This window comes from Apteryx rowi, unplaced genomic scaffold (genome assembly GCF_003343035.1).
Source record: "Apteryx rowi isolate R43461 unplaced genomic scaffold, aptRow1 scaffold_585, whole genome shotgun sequence".
NCBI lineage: Eukaryota > Metazoa > Chordata > Aves > Apterygiformes > Apterygidae > Apteryx > Apteryx rowi.
This window is the reverse complement of record NW_020450855.1, coordinates 92,425-116,177: the sequence shown is the minus strand read 5'-3', so window position 1 is coordinate 116,177 and position 23,753 is coordinate 92,425. Positions and strand designations below refer to the sequence as shown.

The window sequence follows — 23,753 nt, the reverse complement described above, 5'->3', positions numbered from 1 at the left end:
CAGCGGGGCACCATGGTCGCGTCGCCGGCCCCGCCGCCGGGCTGCAGCCGCGCCGACCTGGCGCCGGCGCGCACCGTGCTCGCCTCCCTCAACGGCGACCCCTTCTACCCGGGCAAGAAGTTCGTGATCAACCGGCGGCACGCGGCCACCTTCGAGGCGCTGCTGGCGCAGCTCAGCGAGGCGGTGGCGGCGCCCTTCGGCGTGCGGGCGCTCTACGCCCCCCGCCGGGGCCGCCGCCTCCGCGACCTGGGCGACCTCGAGCAGGGCGGCAGATACGTGGCCGCCGGGCTGGAGAAGTTTAAGAAGCTGCAGTAAGTAGGGGGCCACCGGCCCGGCCTGCCCCCCGCCCAGCCCCTCCCGGCTGCGGGGGCCCCGCGGCCCGGAGCGGAGGCCCCAGGGGGCTGCGTGGCGCCCGGGCCCGCGGGCGTGCGAGGGCCACCCCGGGCCGGCAAGGAAGGAGAGGGCGCGCGCGCCAAACCTGCGCTGGCTCGCTGCAGTGTTGGCCGTGGTTGTAGCTGTTCGTTCCTGGACTGCGGTGCCGCTTGCGGAGACGTCCCCTGCAAAGAGTGGGCCCGCAGCCCTTCTCCGCGTGGCGGCGGATGATGGTCCCTACTTACTTAAGTGCAGGAATTATTTTTTGTCACTGGGTGGTTTGTAGTTTAACAGTCAACGTACTTCTTCCTTATCTTTACCAGTTTAGTCATAAATTGCCTTACCATTGTCAGGATTTTGTTGTAAGTTATCATGTATCAGCTAAAATGCACTTGAAAATGCAAAAGGAAGAGTGAAGAAAAGGAGGTATAAAAATACACTTCTCTACCACACTTTACAATAAAAAGGCAAACTGATTATTGAAGAAGGCACCTAAGCTTTACTCAGCCAACCTGCTCCTCTGGGAAATAGTGCAGATCAAAGTTTTTTTCTTTCTTTTTACTGTAATTAATTCATCACCCTGTAAAGCTGTTCAGTGCTGACTTTAATCTACTATTGTATTTTCAGTCTGCTATCATATGGAACACTATAACATTGGTAGAGATACAGTGTAGATGCTCCTGCTCTGGAAAGGCAAATCTGTACGTTGGGGCTATCAATAGCAGAGAAACAAAGCTTTGATTTTTTTGCCGGTGAGGGCAGTGGTACTCACAGTGGACAGTAAATTACAGCAAAAAAGCTCACTGAGCTTTTAGGATGTTACATGTTTTATCCTGAATGTCTGTGCAAATTATGAATTATCTTCTCAAATGTACAGACAACTACAGTCTTTTATGTTTCTGTTTTGCTGAGAGAGGTAGTTAAAACCAGTAAGATTTATTCAGTTTTACTGTTGCTCTGAAGAGCCTTGAGTACAGGAGAAATAGTGAAGAGCCTCATCAGCTTCGTGCATCCATTGCTCTTACTGCTGTTTGGGGAAACTGGAGCAACAAAGATGAGCAGTGGCCTTTTTTTAGCCAGTGCTAGAACTGATTCACTGCTGCAAAACAGAATTCAGTCATTTGAATTCAAATCCTGAGTGACTGATAAAACATGTTTATGCTTTCACAGAATCACAGAATCGCTGAGGTTGGAAGGGACCTCTGGAGATCATCTAGTCCAACCCCCCTGCTCAAGCAGGGTCACCTAGAGCACATTGCACAGGATTGCATCCAGGCGCRTTTTGAATATCTCCAGAGAAGGAGACTCCACAACCTCTCGGGGCAACCTGTTCCAGTGCTCTGTCACCCTCACAGTGAAAAAGTTTTTCCTCGTGTTCAGATGGAAGTGTCTGTGTTTCAGTTTGTGCCCGTTGCCTCGCGTCCTGTCGCTCGGCACCACTGAAAAGAGTCTGGCCCCATCCTCTCGACACCCTCCCTTCAGATACTTGTACACGTTGATAAGATCTCCTCTCAGCCTTCTCTTCTCCAGGCTAAACAGGCCCAGCTCTCTCAGTCTTTCCTCATAAGAGAGATGCTCCAGTCCCCTAATCATCTTTGTGGCCCTTCACTGGACTTGCTCCAGTAGTGCCACATCCCTCTTGTACTGGGGAGCCCAGAACTGGACGCAGTACTCCAGATGTGGCCTCCCCAGGGCTGAGTAGAGGGGGAGAATCACCTCCTTCGACCTGCTGGCAACACTCTTTCTGATGCACCCCAGGGTACCATTGGCCTTCTTGGCCACAAGGGCACATTGCTGCCTCATGCTTAACTTGGTGTCCACCAGCACTCCCAGGTCCTTCTCCGCAGAGCTGCTTTCCAGCAGGTCAACCCCCAACCTGTACTGGTGCMTGGGGTTATTCCTCCCCAGGTGCAGGAATATGGTATGGCAGTAGTGTCAATATGCCAGATATTCATTATCCTAAATTTTGATACACAGATACGTTAATCTTGCAGTTTCTCATAATTTTCCTTTGTTTATATTGTCTATTTAATTAACAGTTGACTGACAATAAATTATTTTCTGAATTGTTCATAATTAAGAGTAATTATTACACTTCTATACTCTTTGCAGTAGCCTGTGCAAGTAGTAGTTCAGAGAGCATTAGCTATAATACACCGATTTAGCAGTTAATCACACAGTCACGCAGAATAGTTGAGGTTGGAAGGGCCTTCTGGAGATCATCTAGTCCAGACAAGTTATTGGTAGTGAGTTGCACTGTCTGCTGAGCATATCAATACTCTTGATCACAGAAACATAATAAATAGGCCTGGACAGAACCTCAAGAGTTTATTCACTATCTTCCTTCAGCTAAGGATCAAAGAAGAATCAGTTATACCAAGACCAATATCTATGCTGAGAGATGGCCTATGTTCATACAGCTTGTGTGACCTGCCCCTGAACCTTTGGCTTTAGCTGGGTAAATTTCCCATCTCTTTTCCTACTTTGTCCAAAATACAGCATGGCTAGGCTCACAGTTTATTTGGGTGATTCAGGCACTGCTGTCACCTCTGATCTCTGATGATTTTCATCTCACCTGAAACTTATGCTGGCCAAGTAAGGCCTTCCATGTTCTATTCCACTCTGAAGTCAGAGAGGTTTTCTTAGACCACATAGGCATTAAGCTAGCTTATTTGAATTTGAACAGGAACAGAGGATGAGAAAAGTTCAGAATTAAAACCTAACGGTCATAAACCTATATCTAATAAGGCTTGATCGCATGGAATATATATAGCCCATTTTTGTAACTTCTTATTTTGCAAAACAGAATGGGTTTTAACTGTATGATATCCATTTACTATAGCAAGTTTTTGAGGCCAGTATTGATATAGATGCAGGGATGCTAAACTGCATATCCTTTCTTAGTCATTTTTGGCAGTTTGACCCGCAAGATGTACATTCGCATTGCCACATCTCTGCTGTGTTTATCATTATGATAACTCTTTATTGTCTGAGACATAACAGATAAAATGAAAATATGTGCCCTATTTAAGTCCCATTTGAATCCTCAAAATAGGTCTTAAGTGGTATAAAAGACTTATGCTGGAATTAAAGGAAACATAAGGAGGGCAATTTTAGGCATACAGGAAGCCCTGAGTATTGTATGTGTATACACAGAGTAAGTCTGTACAGTATCATGTATATAATGAGTCCAATATATGCTTTGTTAAGTCGTGTCCCTGTGCAGATAATGCAGAGTCCAACCACTAGATATGAGTGATGTCTCACTGAATGTTTGATTTTGAGTGCAGTCTTACTGTACATTTGCAGTGCAGCCTAGTCTCAGTCAATGTGGTACAGATTGCGTACAATATAGAGGTGCCTTTGGGCATGCTTAGCCAGTTAGACCTAGTGATTATCCTCCTGCATGGGATCTGTCATACGGCACTGAACGCAAATAGGCTTTGGGTTCATAAAAGTTAAATGGGAAAGGCCTTAGGTAAAATTCTACATTTTGTATTATAATTGGAACTCAATTTAAAACAGAGATTTTCAATAGTTATTTTTTCCCTCTGTCATTACATTCATAGTAAAATACAATGAAAATGAACTGGGCTAAGCTGCTGGCTTCACTGAATTTGTTCTATTTTTACTGAAAGTAAACTGGAAAACAGAGTTAGTCCCAGGCAACTTATATATAAGAAGGTTATTTCTTGAAATTTTGGATTATCACTTTGGTATATCTTAGATATAAATTAATAAAATCCAAGTCTCTAAAATGCTATAGTAAAACGTATTTAAAATCACATTTTAATTACTGTGAATAAAAGACCAACAGTGAACTTGTATTCTTGAATCTACATTATCAAAGCTATTGTAATGAAACAAACATTTGCATGTAATTTGGATAACAGTGCTTTTCTTTGTACAGCTTTTTATTGCCATACTTTTAATATTGTTTTGGCAGTAGAGAATATCACTCTGAAAGTGCCACTTTTGCTATATTTTATTATTTTCTCCTCATCAAATAGTATTTAGAAGCAAATTCTGTTTGTTCATGTATATAGACTTAAAGCAGAGACTGGATCTAAGTGATTAGAGAGAGGACGACTTACGTACCTGGGACCACCAGTTCTTGGGTTGGGGTGGTCACTCCAGCTGTGTCCTGGCTGTATATCATGATGAGACCTATGTATTTATTCTCCTCTTCTTGTACCTTCTCTTCCATTGAAAGAACACCAAGATCATGAACAGAAGGAGATCTGTATGTGATGGCTGTAGTGCTCAATTACACAATGCCAGAGCATATTTCCCTCTGACTGAATCTTTACTAGTATGTTAAACAGTCTCCCAGAACATGTTTGAGTACTGGCTCTTGATAATCTATACTGTTAAATTTTTAGGACAGTCCCTGACATGCTTTTGGCCTGGACCAACTTGTACAGCAATTCACAGTCACAGTTGGAAGTTAGAATGGGCCAGAGACCATTCAAAATAGGCATGAACTGTGTTTTGGAGACTAAGTGAGCTTAATATTATGGAATAGTCAGATATTGTTAAGTGGTGCTGGGGTTGGAGAATAGGTGGTGTCGCTGTTTCGTTCACTAGTATAGATGCAGCAAGTCCCTGTCTGGATGGGACTTGTGAGACCAGGACTTTGTGATGCATTGTTCCACAGTATTTGACCAGTCTAAGAGCTTTGTTGTGCTCCAGAAATATTCTTTTCATCTAGAAAATTCATAGCTATAATGGAAATAAGAGGACTAAAAAGAAAAAAATTGCAGCTTATCAACAGTAGTTAATATATACTCCATCAAGAACAGTAACAGTACTCAGTGGCCACTTTCATACTAGTATGGACAGGGCCAGGGTGTGGGCTTGAGCCCTGACATATGGTAAAACAAAATTTTTCATTTTTTAGTGTAGTCCCTGACACATTTTTGGCCAATGCCAGCTGGCACTCTCCCAGTGTCCTTTGAGGTTAGCATTTCCTATGAGCAGTATAGAATATCCCATGAAGAGAGTTTAGGTATGGATATGAGCCATTCTGTGCCTTATGTCCTCAGATCCCTGGACCTTTTTAGTATGTTGGTATAGATACAGCCAGTGAGGCTGATTAAAGGCTAAATATGAAATGAAAGTTAAAATGGATATTGTGAATTTTTGTGTCTAACCATCTCCTTGCCTTATACATTTGCTGATAGAATCCCATCAGGGAAGATCTCTGACTAACTGATTCTTAGCACCTTTTATTTTTCCACTGCGCTTACAGCTTTTACATCTTTAAGCTGGAGAGAGGATTTATGCTTTCCTACTTTTGCCATTAACACTAGCAGCAAAATCTTTGTCCCTACTGGTTCCTCATCACAGAACATATGTTGCTGTCAGATCAAAGGAAGAAGGGGGTGTGAAAGAGTGAAAGTAACACTCTGGGGGTACAAGGGAATTGTTTGTGTACAGCTCCAAAACCAAATACTTCCATATTGTGTGATAGAGATGGGTGTGAAACTGAGTAAGATAATGACAGTTATTACTGGGTTTAGTCTGATCAGATTCTATTATTTGCTGTTGTTGTAGGCATTGGATGAATAGATCAAAGTTACATAAAAGTTTATAATCACCAGCATCATTAATGATGTGAAGAGGGCTTTATATGGCATAAACTAGAACAAAATGTTGCCAGGAATGTCTGTTTTTCAGTTTCAGCGGGGAAAACAGGTTTTAAAATTACTGGCCTACTTACTATAAATGTTTAGGTCTTTATTTTGGTTTGGACTCCTGTGTGGGAAATCCTTTTTGTTTCCAAGTCTCAATTTTTCACCTCTTAGCTTAGCAAGTATTGGAAATGCTGTGGCAGCAGCTTGTTTTCTCAAGGGAGAGAGCTTATCAGGCCATTTGACGATGACTTCTCTGGTTGATTAAATTGTGTCAGTCGCTTTGGAACAGAATCCTCTTTTGGACAAATGGTGAATGAACATGACGCAGGTTCTCTAGGACAGAAGACACAGAACAGTGAAAATCTTGGTATTTTTCAAGTATGACAGATTTTCCAAAATAATGATTATGTGACATATTGTACTGAACAAAAATAGCATTTGAAACTGCAACTAGTGTTTATATTTAAGGAATGCTTGTGAGAATAAAATATTTTAAACATCTTGCATCAGCTAATGATGTATGATTTATTTTTTCTGCAGATTAAACCAGTAGTTCATAGTACTATCCATGTGCCTTCCAGATGGCAATGTATCTCTAATAAGCCACATAATATCAAGTAAGTGTGTTATAAACCATTTACATTTGGTTTTAAGTTTTCTACTCTAGTAGTATATACAAACTCCCAATTGTCTATGTTCAGTTAAAAGCTAAATGTTTGTAGTGAAACTCTGGTATACCAAGCGTAATTCAGAATGGTCAAATTCTGTCTGTATTTACATACTTCATAAATCCTACTGATTTAAATTGTTTGGATGATATAACAGTATGCCAGTTTTTTCCCCAAGTATTCTTAAGGAAAAAAGAAATGAGGTGAGAATGACAGAATATGTTGTGTCCGTAATTGTTTAGTGCTAGTGAAAAACAACCAAAAAAATATAATATTCCAAACTATTATATGATACAAAATGTGTACATCATAGATAACATGATAAAATTACACTTATTCCAGGGGTTATTAGAAAAAAATCTATTGGAATCATAAAGCATCACAGAGATTTGTAAAACAGTAGTGGTTCATGAATGGAGGATATGAGCAATAATTCTGTTAGCTGCTAACGAAACATGTTTTCTTATAGATTTATGTCCTGTATTCTATAAACTCTGTCAGAATAATAAACCAGAATGATAAACCATGCTTCTGTTCCATGTGTCTCAGGTCACCCTCACTGGGCACAGGAAAGGGTGTGCTGTGGATACTGTTCTTACCAACAAGCTCCATTGCTTAAGTAATGTGTATTACAAAACTCAAGCAATGTCACCTCCTTTGGAGATGTGATGCTTCCTACACAGCAAGACCAGAGCAGTTCAACTGTGCAAGAATGGGGGAGTTAAGTGTTGAATATGAAGCAGAAAAGATAATAATACTTCACGTCTCAATGCTAGAATGTTATGTTAAGATTTATTTAACAGAACAGCTGTTATTTAAAATGATGAGCATTCAAAGTGCATTCAAAGAGCATTCAAACCAGAGAAGGGCTACTACTAGAAGTTTGTAAATGTTGATTATCTGATTTTTAATTCAGTTTCAACTTATCTACTAATGATTCAGGTTGTTGTGACAGTGTGCACATACATGTAGTTATAACAAGTTGCAAAAACAGAGAGATCAAAAGGCTCTGCAGATTTTGGTAGGTCATCCTTAAGTTAAACCTTTCTTATATGACCTTTTCTATGATATCCACATAACAGCCTGTCTGCTACGGGAAAAGCTCTGGAAAATAAATGTGTTTGCATCATTAATTGAGAATCAGTAGACTTGGATTCTGACAAGCGGAAATGTAAAATTAGTTCTGTGTTGAAGACAACACTGAAAGTGGCATGTATTCTTCGTGTATACAAGTAGATTGTTATTCTCAAAGCTTTGTGTGGTCTTATCTGGAACTGTATTGTAGAGATCTTTGAAGCAATCATGATAAATCCTATTGCAGGGTTTGCTGGTTAAAGCCAATAATCTTTAAATTGTACCCAGAAATAAATAGAAAGCCATCATACATAATTCCAATGTCAAAATAAAGAGTTAAGATTAAAAATGTAAATTGAAGAGCATCCCTGACATTATATATGTGCTGAATTGCTCCTTTAAGGAAAAGTGTGTTTATTTTATTAAATAATTCACGAACACTGTATGTCTTCCATAGGCAAATTAAGATAACAGAATTTAAGGATGCAAAAGATTCTTCAGGTCATGTAATTCATTCCAATGGCTGCCATGCCTTGTACTCTACAATATATTTTCTTTGCTTAGTCTAGATTTATATGTTTCTAGGGATGAAGTTTCTAAATCATCCCTCAGAGGATTATTCTGCACTTTTATAGTTCATAATGATAGTAAGTTTAATTTTTTTTTTATATTTGATCTACAAAAATTGTGTCTACTTACAGTATATTTGAGAAAATAATTTCTCAAAATAATGAATGGGATAAATTTTTTTTGGCAAATTGAATGCTTTATTTCAGTGTATAATCCCCAGGCTTTATATTAATATACTGAAAGTTCCACTAGATGGCCCCAAACTTCTTTCCAAATACAACCTTTATTATTTCAAGATGTTGTTTTAAAGCGGCATCCAGACATAAATATTTGCTCTTGGCTGAAACTTGACACACTGTGCTAGGACTTGTCTTAGGCTCTTTTTTTTTTCATCTTAAAAAAGTTTGAATACATGTTCTTGAAAAGCATTTTGCTTGCCACAGTGTTTTTACCTATATAAGAAGTTGTATTATGGCGCTTTGAAGCTACATGGGTGATTAAAACGTAAAATGTGTTCACCTGATTTTCAAATAACAAAGTATTTCATTGGCAGTTACAAAAGAAAAGGAAGAGAGAAAGCTGTTCCATACTGAGCATTTAAATCTTATCTGGATAAAGAATTATTAAATTAATAAATGTTAATTAATTGGATTTTATGCTGTTTAAATTATGTTAAGTCCCTAATGCTACACAGAAGCAGTTTCAGATTCATATTTGATTTACATGGATGATTATTAAAAGTTGGTGGAGAAGAAGGTACACAAGATACTTTCTAAAGCACCTTAGAGCAGGTTTGCACAACTGTCAGTGTGAAATAGCTAGTTTCAACCTAGACTGAAAATCCTCTTTTGAAACAGTTTTTTCTGTAGCTGTAGATTTTTCAGGGCTGGCTTCTGTACAATCCCTTTTTTCCTGTCACAAAACAAGGTAACCTGTTACCAAAATGCTGTACTAATAGTCAGTTACTTTTTCTTATGTTGCAAGTTGGATCAGCTTCTCAGCTATGTTAGGCTGTAACTAGCTTTCTATGGCATCATAGTTGTTTTGAGGGAGAGACTGGGTATAACAGAAGATTGAACTTGTGGTAACAATTATAAATAGTACAATGTAGTTGAAATGTTTGCATGTATTAGATATCTTTGCTGTGTCACGTGTTGTGATGTTAAGGTGTAAGTTGTTATTAGAGAATTATTTATTAGAAAAAATGTAATAGGTGAAACTCCATGAGGAATTTTCAGCTGTAAGATGCAATGCCAAAAAAGCGAACAGATTTATTGAGTGAAAATTAGGTAAATTGAATATTAAGATTGGTGTCATTAGTGACAGGAAAGGTAAATATTGTATGAAGTGTATGAAATAATGTATGAACAAGTTGTGAGTTGCGGAGAATCTTCAGAAGGTATAGAAGAAACTTAAACTTTTGGGGTAATAGAAAGAAGTGAAGAAATTCAAACGAAAAGGAGGCGTAATCCTATAGGCTGAGGAAGGTGGCCTTTTTTTTTTAAATGGGACAATGTAATTGTTAATAAGGAGATTTTAGTCAATGCAGAAGATGAAAGCAATCTAAGCATCCTTCTCTTGATTAAGTGTAATCAGGAGTCGGGAGAAGAGTCTATGTTGAAAGAAGAGAAAAAAGAAAAAGGAAAAAATGTGTAAATAAGACATGGTTTAGAGAGTGTACTACCGATCACAGAATTGCAGAGTCACAGAATAGCTGATGTTGGAAGGGACCTCTGGAGATCATCTAGTTCAGACCCCTGCTGAAAGCAGGGTCAGAGAGTATGTTGCCCAGAGTCATGCCCAATCAGGTTTTGAATTTCTCCAAGGATGAAGACTCCACAATGTATCTGGGTAACCTGTTCCACTATTTGACAACCCTCACTGTAAAAATTTTTTTCCTATGTTTAAGTGGAATTTCCTGTATTTCAATTTGTGCCTATTGTCCTGCCATTGTATACCATTGAGAAGAGCCTGGTGCCGTCTTCTTTACTTCCCCCTATCAGGTATTTATATACATGGATGAGATCCCCCCAAGCCTTCTCTTCTTTGGGCCAAACAGTCCCAGCTCTCTCAGCTTCTCATATGTCAGATGCTCCTGTCCCTTCATCATCCCTGTGGCCCTTCACTGGACTTGCTCCAGTATGTCGATGTCTTTCTTGTACTGGGGGGCCCAGCACTGAACACAGCGCTCCAGATGTGGCCCTATCATTGCTGAATAGAGAGGAAGGATCACCTCCTTCGACCTGCTGTTGGCACTCTTCCTAATGCTGCCCAGGATGCTGTTGCCTTCTTTGCCACAAGGGCACATTGGTGGCTTATGGTCAACTTGTTGTCCACCAGGACCCCCAGCTTCTTTTCTGGAAAGCTGCTTTTGAGCTGGTTGTCCCCTAGCCTTTACTGGTGCCTGGGGTTATTTGTCCCCAGGTGCAGGACTTTGAATTTCCCTTTGTTGAGCTTTGTGAGATTCCTGTTGGCCCATTCTCCAACCTGTTGAGGTCCCTCTGAATGGTGGCACAACCACTGGTGGTGCTGTAGCAATCGTTCCTCCCAGTTTTGCATTGTCTGCAAACTGACTCAGGGTGCACTCTGTCCCATCATTTAGGTCATTAGAGAAGATGTTAAACAGTACTGACCCCAGTATTGACCCCTGGGGCATAGCACTGGAAACTGGCCGCCAGGTGGGCTTTGTGCCACTGATCCCAACCCTTGGAGCCTGCAGTTCAGCGAATTTTCAACCCACCTCATTGTCCATTTATCTAGTCCATACTTCATCAGTTTGTCAATGAGGATGTTATGGGAGACAGTGTTGAAAACCTTGCTAAAGTCAAGATAAACAATATCCATTTGTCTCCCCTCATCCTCCGAGCTAGTCTTTTCATCATGGAAGGCTATTGGGTTGGTGAAGCGTAATGTCCCCTTCATAAATGCTGACTACTCATTTGTGCTCATTTGTGCTGGGGATCATGAGGATATCTTTGGATAACACAGAGACAAAGTAACTGAAGTCTAAAGGACAATATATTTTGCTGTTGACTCATCCATCATGTAAGATAGAAGCATATTAAGGATACAATCCTATAATTTTATGAATGAGTTTTAAAGTTGAATGAAATAGATTAAGATTTAAAATGAACTGTTGAAATCCAACTGGCAATACTAATCATTATGCAGGCTACCACATATTGTCAAATTGATACATTTTGTCTTTCTGTTTTTTATTACTTCCTTTACTAAAGAAAGATACCTTCTTTGACTTTTGGCAGTGTTTTCACCAATGGAGAGATGATCAAGCCACCTATAAAATTTATCATACCCAGGTTTACTCTGAAAAACTGGAATTGTGTCCTTGCCCTAATTAATGAAAAAATATTTCTTCGTTCAGGARCTGTTCACAGGTAAGAAACAGTGATTAATTTAATATGCCCAATAAAAATGCTCAGTCTGGCAGTTTATCACTCTTTATATTCATATATCATTCACATAGCACACATCAGATTATGGTGTTCCACTGTTTGATTAGCAATATATAAAGAAGCTAGTTATCAAAAGCAGGATTTTTTCAAGCTTCTGAGAGTTAATAATCCTTAAAATGTATATTTCTTTTTTTCTTTGTGTGTGGCCATGGTGCAGACAATCATACGTTGACAGAGTCCATGTTTGCAGCCAGCTGGAACCATGAATGCAACTAATATGTAATCATATAATACTGAGCATGAGGACATGACCTGGTATATCTTGCTCTTATTTAGTAGCAGTTGGTCTGATATTTCCAGAACATTGGTGTATGCTATATTTTAGTTTAAGAAGTGGACGTCCTAGTAAACTAGAGCAATTAATGTACAAGACTATAGAAATCATGGAAGAGATTCTTATAGCTGTGCAAGATAGGTCAATAAGATTAAATGGGCAAGTGTTAATGTAGTAAAAACAAGATTAAATGCTGTTTCAATTGTGAAATGGGATTTAAAATTTAAAATTGTGATGCAAGTTCAGACAGATTTCTTCTTGAGTCAGCTGTTTCTATTAATGATTATTTACTTTTGATTGTATTCAGTTTGTAAACAAAAATATACGGGTAAGTCACAAATGAGTGAGCTTGCAGTATATCACTTGAGAAATTAAGCAGGAAGAAAGAAAAGGGTTCTACCTTTTTAGATAAAGCTTTTAATTTCTCAGGACATAAATGAAATCTTTTATCTTTTGTGCTTAGAAATCTTCTATCTAAAACTGATAAAATATCTTTTTCTTTATGTGACCTTTCCTCTAATTGTAAGTATCAGAATCCTTACACTTCAAAGTGTCCTCTTAGCTGAAACTTTTAAGGTGTGGAAATCTTTCAGGTGTTATTATGTCCATCTTATTTTAACTTCAGAATGGCTCAATGATTCTTTCTGAAGCAACCATCTTTCTAAACAACTGTTTCGTTGAGATCTATCCTTATGTTGAAAGTGTTTACCTGGCAGCAGAATTGTTCTTGAAAGCTACAAATAAAAAAGGAATTTACACTGAACTGTTTTCTTTGTTACATTATTTGCCCATATATCTCTTGGGACCTGTGCTTATTTAGAATTAATTAATTGTTCTGCTTCCATATCCATAGTAATATTTGAAGAATTCAGGACTGCAAACTACTAAAGCACACATTTACAGCTTGTGAACACATTACTTTCCACAGAGAATATTACTTCTTTGTAGAAATCATTTTGTAACTTTAGCATGTATTATTCTATAAATATGGCTGTCTCTCACTGTCTTACTTCACATAGTTCAAGGCCTTACAGACTGAGTAGACTTGTTAAATTAATGTTTTAGTTTGGAACCTGAATTTTATAAGCATGTTATTGTACTCCTTTTATTTTTTTTGAATTAGGGTTTTGTGAAGCATTGAAAATCTTCTATTTATCTCATAACATTTATTTCTCTTTTGAGAGAGTGTATATATGTGCAAGTGCTGGAGCTGTTAGCATCGTTATTCACTGTGGGGATGCATTCCTTCTCCATCTCCTCCATATGTGACATGTAGTAAAAAAGAGAAGAGTATGCACCTCATCTCCTATCTTTTATCCTCAGCATTACAGTTGGGTTACAGTGATTTTTTTCTGTGGCACATACTGAGTCTCTGGTCAAGCCCAGGTGCCCTTTCAAAATGCCTTGCCTCAGTCATCTACCGTTTCCTCTAAGATGCCGACAACTTTAGTACATCTGTGTTTCTTGCCATGATTTGCCTATACACAATGCAGTGGAGAATGCAGTTGGAATATGCCCCAAGCCTTCCTCCTTTTACAGGGGTTTATACTACTGTAAAATAGGCATGGCATATGCTTTCCTTTCAGTTCCCCACAGTCATTTGGCTTTATCAAGCCACTTTTCTGTGCTTCCTGTTGTGTAAAACTGTTTCAGCTTTATTTCTTTGCCACTGAGACATCTTTCAACATCATTGAATCTTCATACCAGGACAGTTTGTTATTGCTGCCAGCATACAGACTTCTGAGAAGAGATTCTTACAGGTATTGACAGCTGTTTGAGATCCCCTAGTATATCCTGCCTGTTCTCCATCTGCTGCTTCAGAGTGACATGAGGTTTCAGGAGTCCCATGTCCGGTGTCGTCCCCCCCCCGCGTGTCTCAAGATTCCATAAGGCATCTGCAATGGCACTAGATGCCATTGATTAGACAACTGAGATTTGCGTGTATGATTGTGTCTTAAAGGCTAGCATAATAGCTAGGCTAGCATAATAAAAGGTCTTCTGAGCCAATGCAAACTATGACAGACATTGTCCACTTTCATCACCCTCAAAATTCTCCTTGCCTATTGATGTACTTTTGGCTCCCGTAGATGGACTTGAGACTCCTGCAAGTCCACCTCCAGATGAGTAGATCAAAAAGTTTCTAGAGGGAGAAGGGAGTTGCTAGAGCTGATCYTATAGGAAGAGGGCCCTATTACAGATACTTTCTGGTTACAACAGGAATCAAGCTTGGAGTCCAATTGCAGATGTTAGAAGTCTTCAGTTTTTCAGCATGACATTGCTTCACAAGGCAGATTAGTTTGCTTCGGGGAACTTTTCAAGAGGTGTATTATTATGATGTCTCTGTCAGATCTTTGCATTTAAGTGTCTATTCTGAAAGTGGATCTGGGAGTAAAGGCAGGTACTGAGCCTCCTTACAAAAGGATGCAAGAGATTTTGAAACCAGACTTGGTCTATCCTGAGATTATCAGATTCAGCCCTGGCTTGCCTTATCTTTCAAGACAGTGTCGGATGGCTCTGTTAGTTGAATGAAGATGGATATTCTGTGCTTAAATACGTCCTTGCAGATGGCAGCATTCTGTCTAAATAGCCAAGCTTCACAGCTTGGCATATACTTTTGTTATGACACCCAGTTGTTAACTTGGCTGCTTGTGTTGCTACGTTTTTTATTGGATATGAAAATTTTTATTAGTTCAGTCATCTGAACTAATCCATCCAGTCATCTGAACCATCCATCTGATGGTTATTTTACTCTGCTTCCTCATTTTGTAGGTTTTTGTGCAGTCTTGCATTCTGTTTATGAAAAATACAACAAGCCATTTTAGAATGAACCTTTCTTCCTAAAGCTTTGATCTAGCAGTGGGTGGCCATTACCAGATCCTTCAGTCAGGATGTGTTTTCTTAGTTTCATACCTGTCCCTGAAGTTGCTTGCAGTGGCAGGAACTTTAAAAGAACTCGGCAGGCTCAACTCTGCTGTCAGGAAATGTAAAGAGTAGGGCATATTCAGAGAGGCCTCTCTACTCCTCTGTGTTGTGTCAGTTTTCGATGTCAAACAGGCTTTCAGGATGCATTGTAGTACTCCTACAGTTTGATCAATTACAGGACTTCTAATAAGATGGCCTGTATGGAAAATGGATTACTTAAATCAGGAATGCTGCATCAAAAAACCCTGGATGAAGCCTGGTTCGTAACGTTGCAAGTAGTGGTGAATCAAGCCACTTGGCTTTATTCTTTCAGCATGCTCAGAGAAATGCAACAAGCTGTAGGAGATCTTCCCTTAAGGATCTGAAAGAAATATTTCACTCCTTGGAGTGGATCTGTCTCAGACAATTGCAAGTGCTTGTCTGGCAGCTCTGAAACTCACGCTCCTTTACATCCAGATTACTCTTTATGCTAGACTGCATGTGTATATATGTCAAATGTGGCTTCACACCTACCAAATAGGATGTTGATGTAAGTCTCTATTCTGGATATGATCTCAACCTCCTTCCAGGGGTTATAGTGCCTGATTAACATTTGTGAAAAGTTACCTTTAAGATATATATCCCACCAGAACTACATGTTGTACTATGCAGTACTACCTTCCTGCAGGAATGGCTATGGTGCTTATCTTAGTCATCCTATGGTCCATACTGCTCAACCGATGTGAAGCCTCATTTACATATCAACATTTCTGAGATGTGAAAGGTTTGGAAAATGTGCTGGAATCTTCTCCCCTATGTCATGGGACATAATGTTTAAGTGATGATTACCCCTACTATGTTCTATATGAAAGAGGAGACGGATCTCCCCTTCTGTCAGGAGATGAATCTCTGTCACATATCATCAGTTTATTTGCCTTGGAGTCTAGACACGTATGTTGGAAATTTGTGCAGTTTCAGACAGTCTTTTCTTGACTGGAAAATATGGACTGATATGCCTGAGGTGAGCTTCTTCCAGGAGCCCTTATATGTCCTATATTGTACTCATATTTTAATGGGGGTACTGAAGGCGAGAGGGGCACTATGTATGGTGGAGGTGGGATGGGAGCTTAGCCACAGGAGAACTGCTACAGGACTACCAAAAGTCTGTGGCTTGAGTCCTAGGTAATATGCACATACAATTTGAATGGATAATACATGTAATAGAACTACTCATTTACATTCCTTCTGTTTCTTTTGATAACAGGTTGTACATGTTGGATGGTCATGCAGTGCATAGCTCAGATGGTTTAGAAGATAATCATTTTTATGTTGCAGTGGGCAGAGAAAATTTCAAACCATTACCATACTGGCGTTCCCCTCGAGTTCCATCAGAGGTTCRGTGGTAAGTTTTTTCTTGGTACAATCCCATGTCAGATACTTTAGTCCTGCAGGATGCTGAACACATAAATCCAGATGTTCCTACCTAGTTTTAGGCATTTATCATTAGCTCATGAATTAGGAACTTAGCCTTTCTCAGATCTACTAAGATTCAGTGAAGAATATGCAACTGTGTGGAATGAATTGCCCTTTCTGGAGCTGCCCGTATTCTCTCTGTTGACTGCAGAAGAAGACTAGAGCTATTTAGATTGCAACTGAGGCATATAAAATCATAAGAAGCGAATACTGGCCTCTGCTGCAAAATAAGCATTTAAGCATATAATTCACTAATAACTTTGTTGGTAGTATGTTTGACTTTGTTGGTTCAGAGTGAAAGCACTTACCAGAAATGGATTTTACTTTTTTTTTTTGTTTTCCTGTGTATAATATTTCTTTTATTTCTCAGTTCGAGTACTGTGACAGTGAAATTAATTTCACTGAAAAGTTCCTGTCTTTGGTGATAATTTAAATTGTGATGTACATGCTGTTCTTTCTTTGCTACCATTTTGAGCATTATTATTGCTAATTTGTGGATTATTGAATGCAAAAACATAGACAAGACATGGCTTGACCCTCTCTTGGACATTGAAGTGTATCCTGTGTCATTAGCATTAGCATATAACGGCAAGTATTCTGTGCTATTAACTCTGTTTTATCTTAGATTCATTTTAAATCAAAGACTTAATAATGTATTTAAGTGCTTTGCTTTAATGTTTCAATTTATTATGAATGTTTTAAAATATATTGTCAATCATATTTAAGAGAGATTTTCTATTACTGTTCCAGAATTATATTCTTGGAGCACCTGCAGATTCTTTTTATTTAAATTGAAGGGGAAAATATAATACTGAATTTAACTATTATATTGATTTTTCTCCTATAATTTTGGTAAGAATCTTAGTTCAATACAGATGCTTCTTAATATAAGGTGTCAAGTATCCATTCCTGATGAATGATTGTTTCCATGCCTTAGAAGTTACTGAATTTAGCACTTCTGGTGAAGTCTTGCTGTAGTGTGTTGTTGATTAGTCTGAACTGTTTGTGAAGATATAGTTGATGTATTAGGTAGATAGTATTTGTGCATTTTCGAAAGACCTTTACTATTACTATTTTCATGTTGAGTTTTTGGTCACTGTATCAAGAAAAGAAAGGTATCAATAATTTTCCATGCTATTGAAGAACTACTTAAATTATATTGAGTAAAATGTCACCATACAATGTATTTCAGCTTTTACTTTTAACCTCTCTTATTCTTGCAACTTCATTTTAATTTTTATACTTCATACACAGTTCCTCAATTATTATTGTCAATGGCTAATTAACTGACAGTGCATGACTTCTGATTACTCATTTAAATTGACTAATGAGCCTGAAAGATTTCGTGTAGGTTAGATCCAGGAAAAGATGTTTTCAGTCATTATGTTCTTATCAAACTTTTTCTCAGTAATACACAGGGGACTCATTTCAATTTTTTTTTTTTTTTTTTTTTTTGAAATAAGTGTCAGGACATTAGTTGTTAAGTTATGTGTATTTTATAATCTGAAAAAATAAGCATAGGCCCAATAAAAATGACAGAACAGTGTTTATATTCTATATTCTATTTATATTTACATTACAGTTTTTATATTCTGTAGTTGAAATTCACTAGTTGTTGACATGGACAGCACAAGACTCTCTGTGCTGCAGAATTTATGGGAGTGTTTAGGTACATGCTAAAGCAGCCACTCTTGAGAATTGCCAGGTAGATTGGATGTTAAGTACCACATTTAATTGTTTTGTCAGGGGTAATGCTCCCATATTGTTTTTATTTATTTAGGATATTTCTGGTTGTCAGCATGCATCTTTTTTCTTCAGATCTTACATTTGCTCTCTTACTTGGTGAGAGTTTATTTTTTGGCAGTTATTTGAGATTTTATTGCGTCACCATATGTTGTTCTGTTTTTAGGACTTTATTATTTTAATGTTCAGTTTTCCTTTAAAATTGCTGAGTTGTGTTAGAATATTAGAGCTCATAAAAGGACTAGGTCATTGGGTTGTGACACTGGGCATATGAGCAGTGTACATGTGTTTTATTAGTTGAAGAGGCCCTGGTTGTGTCCTCCCCAGGAAATTCTGTAATCAATATCATGAGTGTGTTTCTAGCTGTGGTGAAATCAGTTAGGTGATAGCTTCAGCAAATTAAAATAAAAAAAAAACAAGAAAAATGCATTATATTATATAAATGAATCCTGTCTTAATAATAGTTAATTCAGTACTACTAAACTGAAAAGAGTCCATATTGATATGTTTGTTAACCTAGGAAACTGAACTTTCTTTCAACTTCTTGTAATGGTAGTATTTAGATACTGACTGATTTTCTACTGTTTTTAAAATTCTATTAGCAATTCCTGAAGCCTCCCGATTTTTATATAAATACTATAATTGAGTAGTAGTAATGTTAAATTTAGCCTACATTCAGTGTGTTATACAAAGTGATTATCATCTTGAATTGTCTGGAATTAAATTGTCATGCATCACAGAGTAGGGAGTTACAGATGTAATATGTTTATCAAAAGATAAGCTGGTATATTCTGTTCTAACCAAGGCTTCTGAATGGTTGTGAAAAACTAATGTGTATAGATGTTATATCGGTCTAGACAGATACATGGATAATTGTTAAAAACTAATTTTTAATGAAAATAGTTATTTTTTTGTCCAGTAGAAGGTAAAGTAAAATATTTCTGTCTATCACTACACAAATGTTACTTCCACTGAAATCAGAAATTTGGAAATCATTCTGGAAATCTGTGGGCAGAGGCATCTGTTGGGGGGGGGGGGAAGCCATAGTGAAGCAAATTACCTCTGCCAAAACACCCACTTGTCTTACCTGTACTAAACCTATTTTCAGTCATATATTTTTCTCAGTTGATACTGTGAGCAAAGAGAACTAGTTATGTCCTAGTCTGATGAAACTCACCTTCATATCTGCAAATTCCAGTATTGAACACCATAAAGTTTCACAGTTTTCTACAGTTGCTTTCTTATATATTTCCTATGTACTGAGCAAATATTGAGCAAATAATTTTTTTCCCCAAAATTTATGAACCATCTGATACTTTCTAAATGAGGGACACATGGATGTAGACCATCTGGGCTTTCTTCAAAAGGAGCTGTGATTATTTTAGTGGCTCAGACCAATCCTTCTAACACCTGCATTCTAGCTGCCTAAACATATGAAATTCTTCAGTCATGAAGCATCTTTTCTAAAGCAGAAACTCTTATGAAAATACAGTTGGAAGGAATACCACAGTGTACTAACTGTTTACATCTATTATAAAAAAGTTTTATTAATCAAAGAATGGCTTTGTATCTGTGTCTTTAAGTATTTAATTTTCTAAGCATCTGTCATATCAATAAAACTGAACAGGGTGCATAGGCAGAACTTCCAGGAGACATTTCTTGGTCTCTGTGATAAAAGAAGCTTTCTTTCAGGAATGGGCGTCTCAGCTGAACAAAAGCAAGTGGAAAGACATTTAGCTGCCCACTGAGGCTGCAACAAGTGTTACCAGTTCTCTACCATCCTATGAAACCATGTCATAGGACATGGTCAATAATAATCATGGTTAATAGTAATCATGATTAATAATGGTTAATAATAATAAGTTCCATTTTAAGAAAAATGTGTTTTTGCTCTGCTGCTTCAATTCTACAATTTCACTGACCCAGTGGTTAGAAACCTGATTTCCAGCCTAAATATATTAATGGACATACTTGTATCCATTTGTCCTTGTGATAATATTATCTTTTAGTTTTAGCAGTATTTCTCCTTGTTCTTTCAGATATTGCTTCTTATTTCTTTTTTGGTGGATCAAATTTAATATAATAGTATTGCCAAACTGAAGAATACATCCATCAAAATATATCAATTGTTTGCAATTGATCTTGTAACTACTAAGATCACTTTTACTGTTAGGCACTTTCTTAAAAGCTCATTGATATAATTTAAATCTAAAGCAGTCCTTCACAATTTGCAGAATTTTGCCTTTCAGCCAATAAATGCATTTCATTTGCAATTCATATTATTTTGGGGGGAATTACACTAGCAAAATGGGGAACCAAATGCTAGGTCTTTTATAAGGAAGTGACCTTTTGATATTTCTTTTGGAGGACAAGGCAGTTATTAAGTACTAATACCAACTCATTGATTTTGTAGCTTTTGTTTTGCGGTTCTGTATCAACCTCCTAATTTACTACCTAAACCAGTACATTATTTTCATTTGAACCAATGTGTTCTTCTGCTAGTGTTCATTCCTCAGCGTAATTTTCTTAGGGTGAATGTTTGTCATAATAAATGAGCTTTCTGCTGCTACACTGACCAGATGAGGGGTTTTCACAAATCTCCTTGCCATATTTTGGGTTAGCCAAGGGCAGCTAATTGTCAACCAATGCTTCTAACAATGGATAATCAAGTATATTCCATCTTGCTCTGATTTAGCTTAGGTCACCATTTCCTGAAGACTGGTGAGATAGCTTATTTTACCATGATACTATGATTCTGGAGTTGAAGGTCATGATGTACAAGAAGAGGCTGAGAGAACTGGATTTGTTCAGCCTTAAAAAGAGAAAGCTCAGGGGAGACATCATTGCTGATTTCAGCTATGAGGGCAGGAAGGATGGAGCCAGATTCTTAACAGAGGTGCACAGTGAAAGGACAAGGGACAACAGACACAAGTTGCAACATGGGGAATTCTGATTAGATGTTAGGAAAAAATTTTCACTGAGAGTAGTCAAACACTGAAGCAGGTTGCCTCCTGAGGCTGTGGAATTTTCATCCTTGGAGACAGTAAAAATTTAAATGGACAAGGTCCTGAGCACCTGGTCTATGTTGGCCCTCCTTTGAGCAGGGAATCAGACTAGATGACCTCCAGAGGTCCCTTCTACCTTAAATTGTACTATGATTCTGTGATCACAGTGAGTTGATGTTCATGAGATGACAGCTTGAAGTTCTGTCTAGACACTCACTCAAGATTTCTGACTTGATATATACTTCCAGTAAAAATATTTTTCATTCCTTGTATAATAAAGGCACATTTGTATATGATAGTAGTTATAGTTCTTTTACAGAACTCTTTGCCTGTCATTTATGATTTCTGCTTATATGTGGATCTGGAAAGTAACATATGCTGTCTCAGTCCCTGTAGATAGGCTTTACACCTTCCACGTCACTAATTGTTCCAGCGAATGGGGAGAGAGGTCAAGTAGTGAAGATCTGTGTAGGCAAGCAGTCTTCTTAAAAACACAGTTTAACTTAGTATGTAACCTTTTTTTCTCCCTTGGTAATTCCACATGGAGATCATTATTGTGTGTGTTTAAAAAACAATTGCTGGACCTTATAGATGTAGACTTTCAGACTTTAATAATTAGATTGAGAGACTGGTATTCCAAATGGAGCATCTGATGTAGAAAGTGAATAGAGGGATTAATTTTTCCTGAACAAATGAGTGTTTCTATATTTTCAAAAGAAGGTATCATTGAAAATGGTAATGGAGGCCACTTTAACACCTATCTATTCTAGATTCTCTTTGTAGTGCTACACTGGTGGTACCAGTGATTTTGTAACAGGGAATTGTGTAGGGAATAATCCTCCTGCAGTCTTGGAGTAAAAATTGAGCGATCACTATGATTACTTTCTCTGTTACAAAATAATAGAAAATTCAAAGGATGACCTAGCTTTGTCTCATTATCTAGAGAAAGCAGCATGGCTTCTGCTTGAAGAGATGCAATCTAAAGGAAATGCCAGAGATAGATTGCCTTTTGCAAGAATGCAAGTTTGAGTAAAGAGGCACCTTCCTCTTATGAAATGGAAGATAACGGATCATTAGGATCTATCTGCTGTAGGTTCTTCATGAGCATAGTCTTCACTGAGACAGTGGATGGAGAGGACCAGTGCTGGGGATTCCATTAGTTTGGCAGGCATCCTTTGTAAGTGTCAGGGTGCAAGAAGTTCTTGAACAGGCACGCTCACTAAGTGAGCCCTTGAAAACTTGCTAATGTGAGATAAGAGAAGACAGGTGTTCTCTACTGGTTGAGAAGGTTTCATCATCCTTTTTCACTTGCACTGCGACTGCTTAAGACACTAGGTCATTGAATTTTTTTTCTAAAACACTGACCTTTCAAGGTCCATGAAAGATTCAGATTGCTCACAAATTGTTGTTTTCTCCAGGAAAGGAGAATGAGAAGCGAATGTAATTACTCATTTACATCAACCAGCAACTGCAAACAACCTTATCTAACAGTTTGTAGCAGCTGACTATTACAACCCATTCTCAGTCTTCTTCAAAGAGGACTGGCACTGGCAATTATGAAATTTACATCTGGGAGGTAGCACAAAGGTAGATGAACCAAAATTTTTGAGAGACTGACTTAGATTTAACAGATAGTCTGGTTTAACAGAACTGAAAGCCTGGTGTGGATGTCTTTTGTTATCTTGCCCAGAAAAAGAATTAAAAATTTCTGAACTTTTGAAGAGCCTTTATAGGCGAAGATACTGACTTCTCTGGTTTCTATCTTTGCTGTCGTATTGGATAACTAGTATAGAGGTGCACTTGCAGCAGCAGTTGAGACAGATATGGAAAGAAACTGGAAGGCTTACTGCCGTAACCCATAGTTTGGACTGCCAATCCAAATTGGGATTTCAGCACCTTGAAATAAAATAAATTTTTAAAAAAAGAATCCAAATACAGAAAAATATGTAATCCCAATCAAATAGGAATAGACCTACTAGAGATTGTAGATTTTTTGGATCAGGCACGGTTGCACTTAGCCATGTTTTTGGTAGGTCATTCCAGAGAAGTCTTCAGGTCACAGAATCACAGAATCACAGAACGGCTGAGGTTGGAAGGGACCTCTGGAGATCATCTAGTCCAACCTCCCTGCTCAAGCAGGGTCACCTAGAGCACATTGCACAGGATTGCATCCAGGCGCGTTTTGAATATCTCCAGAGAAGGAGACTCCACCACCTCTCGGGGCAACCTGTTCCAGTGCTCTGTCATCCTCACAGTGAAAAAGTTTTTCCTCGTGTTCAGATGGAACTGTCTGTGTTTCAGTTTGTGCCCGTTGCCTCCCATCCTGTCACTGGGCACCACTGAAAAGAGTCTGGTCCCACCCTCTCGACACCCTCCCTTCAGATACTTGTACACATTGATAAGATCTCCTCTCAGCCTTCTCTTCTCCAAGCTAAACAGGTCCAGCTCTCTCAGTCTTTCCTCATAAGAGAGATGCTCCAGTCCCTAATCATCTTTGTAGCCCTTCGCTGGACTTGCTCCAGTAGTGCCACATCCCTCTTGTACTGGGGAGCCCAGAACTGGAC

The 23,753-nt window shown here is 38.4% G+C and overlaps 1 protein-coding gene across 1 annotated transcript in view; it reads left to right on the top strand.

Annotated features, from left to right (window-relative positions):
- The first annotated feature begins 12 nt into the window (after positions 1 to 12).
- The window catches only part of DCDC2C (doublecortin domain containing 2C), a 39,297-nt gene continuing 15,556 nt past the window's right edge, over positions 13 to 23,753 (top strand). Inside the window, exons 1-4 of the mRNA XM_026082606.1 lie at positions 13 to 311; positions 11,557 to 11,715; positions 11,951 to 11,986; positions 16,233 to 16,370. Of these exons, the coding sequence (XP_025938391.1) occupies positions 13 to 311; positions 11,557 to 11,715; positions 11,951 to 11,986; positions 16,233 to 16,370 (632 nt within the window). The remainder of the gene's footprint in view (positions 312 to 11,556; positions 11,716 to 11,950; positions 11,987 to 16,232; positions 16,371 to 23,753) is intronic.